The sequence below is a fragment of the Tribolium madens genome, unplaced genomic scaffold, assembly GCF_015345945.1.
Source record: "Tribolium madens isolate multiple individuals breed KSU strain unplaced genomic scaffold, Tmad_KSU_1.1 Scaffold_96;HRSCAF=242;Tcas5.2_LG5, whole genome shotgun sequence".
Classification (NCBI taxonomy): Eukaryota; Metazoa; Arthropoda; class Insecta; order Coleoptera; family Tenebrionidae; genus Tribolium; species Tribolium madens.
This window is the reverse complement of record NW_025401068.1, coordinates 12075740-12080631: the sequence shown is the minus strand read 5'-3', so window position 1 is coordinate 12080631 and position 4892 is coordinate 12075740. Positions and strand designations below refer to the sequence as shown.

The window sequence follows — 4892 nt, the reverse complement described above, 5'->3', positions numbered from 1 at the left end:
CAAGGTAAATAACAAAAATGTTCAAGAAAAATATAATTTTAATAAATGGCAATTCTAAAAAACAGCTTTAAGATAAAAAATACAAAGTTACTTTTAACAAAAACAATTATTATTCAATTAATTAATTAATTTTCAAAGTGACATCGTTGTCAAAAAATTAAATCGCCAATGTAATGAGATTTAAAAAGCAGAGAAAAATTATTATTATTATTATATATCGAGCGATCAAGATAATTTTTAATCGAGTCCAAAAACGTATGTCTGTAAAATGTCAAGTAAAATGACAAGTCGAAAGGTAAAATGGCATTAAAAAGGTGATGATTATAATAACCAAATTTATAATTTACCTTTAAAAAGAACGGTCCTACTCATATTATTATACCTCGGCGACTAATTCCAGCCCATTTTATTGCCGTTTTAACTTTCGACTTGTCATTTTATTTGAAGTTTCACGTGCAGTTAATTCAAAAACAGACATACGTCCTTGGATGCAAAGATGATTCGATTACAAATTATCTTGATCGCTCGATATTTATATTATATTATTAAAAATTAACTTTTCTTTTCACTGAATCAGAATAATGAAGTTCTAAGTACAGATTTGCTCCTTTCAGGTAAAGCAGAGCAGTGTTAGCATAAAATTAAAAAAAAATTTTCTTCTTGTAAAATTAAATTTACCACTGTTTTTTTTTGCTTTGTTTAAAGGTAAAAAAGATAAATAGAAAAAACGAAAGAAACTAGTTATTTATTAATAAAATTAAATGTAAATCACAAAAATATAATGTTCTAATAATTAATGTAGTAGTCTTCGGCGTCAATGCATTCCTTCAAACTGCGTGGCATGGAATTGACTAAGATTTCACACAAATTTGTTCGCCTTATTTGCCCCAAACTTCATTTACATTATCTGTCAATTCATTATTACTGTTAAAAATATTTTCATGCGATGATTAATTAATAATTTGTCGCAATATTTATTTAACTTGCTTAATCATTATTAAACAGCAATTGCTTTCATGTTCATCATTCTTGCGTAAACTCATTTGGCAAAGTCACATCGTTATTAAAAAAGTAAAACCGCCAATGTGATAGGATTTAAAACGCTGAGAAAAATAATTCACAAAAAATAAGTCCAAAATCAAGAGAAAAATGAACTTTTTTTCTATTAAGTTAGAATAACAAAGTTTTAATTACAGATTTGTTCGTTTCAGATAAAGCAAGAAATGTTTTTCCTTTGCAATTTCCTGTAAACTCAATCCTGGGACAAACTCATTGAAGCAATTTTCCATGATACTATTTTCAAAAAACCCAAGCAAAGATTATGGTTATCTTTATCATGTAATTAGCATAATAATTTTCAGTTATTATTATTAGAAAACTAGAAGCAGAAACATTTAACGTGAAATGAGAAAACAAGCTAATTTTGTTGGAATCTCCCGTGTTTAGAAGACCTGACCATTTTTTTCGAAAAAATGTGTGCCTTGTGGGGATCTAAGATTATTTATTATCTCTGAGAGAGTTTTAATAAATAGCAACAATAATTAGACAAAATAATTTATTATACAACAAATTTACACCAATTATTAATTAAACAAATTTCGCCACCATAGTAACTAAATTGACTTATCCGTTCTGAAAAACTGTATTTTGGGTATTGAGTACCTAATATAACCATTTTTCATACTATTTTATTGGGTCTAGCAAAGAATCAGCTTGTTTCGAGAGCGTATACAAAAAAGTTTATTACTTTTAAACAAATGCTCGTCAGAAGTCTAAAACAAATAGTTTTTTAGCGGGGCAACTAGAAAAAAAAATCATTGAAGAGATCGTTTTTGTTTTTTAATTTATCGTTGTTCTTCATAAAAAATGATTCGGCCTATCACAATCTTTTTTTTTATAAGGCAACTATAAATGAAATCTTCGCATTTTTCTACGGTTAGTGGTACCCATAAATGTGGCCAATGGCAAAATATTGTAATGGAAAACAAGGACACTTTTAAATTAAAAAAACCTAGCTAAAAAAAATCATAAATTCCCCTCCAAAGAATATGAATTTTATAGTGCGCATTGTAAATTTGATATTTAGATGTACGGACACGGAATTCTAGACGATTTGTTATTCGGTTGACATAAAATGTAAAACTGACTTCATGTGCAATTTTTGTTTTTGATTTTTGTAGTTTTTATGCTGACAGCTAAATAAAAATTACCATAATTCAAAATAATAATAAAAAAATTATAACTATGTAAAAAAACGTACTGCAACTGCTGGCATTATTGTATGAATTAGGAAATTGACGCCAAAAATAAATTTCAACTAAAACTTTCAAGTTTTAGATCCAAACGTCAATCATAATGACACTAAAGCGTGGCTTAGGTTGATATTTTTTGAACTGACATATCTTGATGTCCAAAATTGCATAAATTTGTAATTTTTTCAATTGTAAAAATTTTAATTTATGGAATTATATGTCTTGTTACCCCATACAAAAATTTAATTCCCATTGAAAATAGAACCTGTGAGCTTTCTAATTAGTAAATATGTACAACCTATCTGATAGATAGAATAATTATGATTAGATTTTTTTTTTAAGATCCAAAAGTCAAAACAATATTTAGCTTTCTAAGAAATTTAAAGCAACTTCCACAAATTCAAGGCATAAAAATATTAGCGAACTGATCTTTTACTTTTATTACAATTTATTACCCTTACTGACCCAACCCCTGAACACAGGTAAAGACTGAGTTTGGACCCTGCCTAGGGTGTATTACTGGTTGCTTTTGAAAAAGAATAATAAGTGCTGAAAACCGACTTGCCCGTTCACTCCCGGACAGCCTTAACTCCAAAAAATCATATCTTGAAAACTACTCGGTATATTCTTTTGAAAATTTGGATTACAACTAATAAAGAGATGCTCTACACGATGGTAACGATGAAAAAAAATTACTCGTAGGGTTTTTCTTAGATTACTTCGATTTACTTCGAACTTTTTCGAACACTGTTCGAAGAAAAGTTTGCCAATATTCAATGGTCTTTATTTGAAAAAAATCGGCCTAATAGTTATTGAGTAATGATTTAGTTAAGTTAAAGTATTTTAAATTCATTTAAATTAGAAAAAAAAATATTAAGACTTTTTTTGTCGCCTTGTGTAATCCCTGTTTTAGGGTGTTAGAAATACAAACCTGCCATTTCAAGTCCTTGAAACTGATGTAGAGGTCGTACATCTTGCACGTGGACCCGTAATGGGGGTTGTCATTTAGCATCATCTCCACGTAGTTTGATTTTCGAACACGACGTTTCGAGCTCAAGTCGCGAATGCTTCGTTTGGGCTGGACGTGGTTGCTGGCTTTGAGGAAGGCCACCATGAAGGGGTGTGTCTCGTCGGGGCCCTTGGCGGTGATTAGGCCGATGTCTTCCGGCCTTATCTCGCGACCTGGAAAAATTGTCGAAAATTAAAACCCTAAATAGAAAACTTTTTTTTTTTCGTTTAACTCATTTTTGGCGAAAAAATTTCGCTTTTTCTCAGACTTCCAATTAAAAATAATGTAAATGGTAACATATTCTTGGCTCCTAAACGTTTTATTGTGGTTTGTTTCGGTGATTTCGCATTTTTTATGTTTTAATGTTGATTTTGTGGATTTAGAAAGCAAAATTACCAAAATGAAGCAAATTTTTAGATTCTTCGGTTTCGAATTTATCAAAAATTTTGTTTTTCTCAGTTTTTTGCTCAATCTAAATAACACCTTCATTTTAATTTAAATCGCTTTCTTGTTCATATTTTATATTTTTGTCGGTCATTATTATTTTAAGTTAAAATTAAGACATATTTCAACCAGAAGATTTATTAATAATTTGGTGTTTCTAAGCTGAAAAATTATTAAACATAAAAAGTTAGTAATAAGGAAAATACTAAAAATAAACATTCTTTAAACAAAAAAAATCGTTTAAGATACGCTACTCCAAAAATATCCTAAATTTTTTGGTGCTTTTTGAAAAGCTGTTTTTCAGTGAAAAATGGTTATATTTATATTGAAAAAAACATTTCAAAGCTTCAAGTTTGCTAGTTTTGAGTTCTTTTGGCAAATTTCTTTCCCAGAAACGATTATCACGCAATACTAGGAAATAGCACGGAATTTTTTTTGTATTTTTGTTCTAGGAATTCGTTTTTTTTTTTTTTAATTAAATCAATGCTCAGCCCGGATTGCTTGTTTGGAAATATAGTTGAAAAAAAACGTTTTTTATTTTGATAAATATTACACAATGTCCAGAAACAATATAAAAACTTGTTCAAAAAAGTTACTGTTTTCTCTTTCTTTTAAATCAATGTTCATAGTAAAGATTTTTTTTCTAAAAATCGTAAAAGGTTCTTGTAGGTTTATCCCAGTTTTTGAATTTTTTTTTATTTTAATGTTTTTGATGATCAAAGACAAAAAGGTCTTTTTGCATTAAAAGTCAGATATCTAATGACAAATTGATGAAAGGAGAATATAAGAAAGCAAATTAAAGCTGAATAAGCAAGTTATCTAGCCCATGCATTGATTTAACAAGAAAAATCCCCAATCTGTGGACCAAAAACAATAAAAAAAATTATAATTTTTTTCTCGAGCTATTTGTTAGGATCGCGGAATAACCTTAGCTCAGAAAAAAATTTTTGTCAAAAGATCTCAAAACTAGAAACTTGAAGCTTCGAAATGATTTCTTCCTTAATTTAAATACGTCCCTTCAAAAATCACCAAAAAATTTTGGGAATTTTTTTTGTTTCCTCAATTTTTTCTAAAGAGTATAAAAAACAATTTAAGAAAATGTATTAATTAAAAAATAAATTAGTCGACTAATCGAACATAATAACATTTTATCAAACTGTATTTAAAAAAAACTGCTCTCCATAAAG

The 4892-nt window shown here is 28.4% G+C and overlaps 1 protein-coding gene across 2 annotated transcripts in view; it reads right to left on the bottom strand.

The window, feature by feature from the left end:
- The window catches only part of LOC123012427 (protein 60A-like), an 11346-nt gene that overhangs the window by 2262 nt on the left and 4192 nt on the right, over positions 1-4892 (bottom strand). For both annotated transcript variants that reach the window (XM_044410335.1, XM_044410336.1), the window contains exon 4: positions 3184-3434. In XM_044410335.1, the coding sequence (XP_044266270.1) occupies positions 3184-3434 (251 nt within the window). The remainder of the gene's footprint in view (positions 1-3183; positions 3435-4892) is intronic.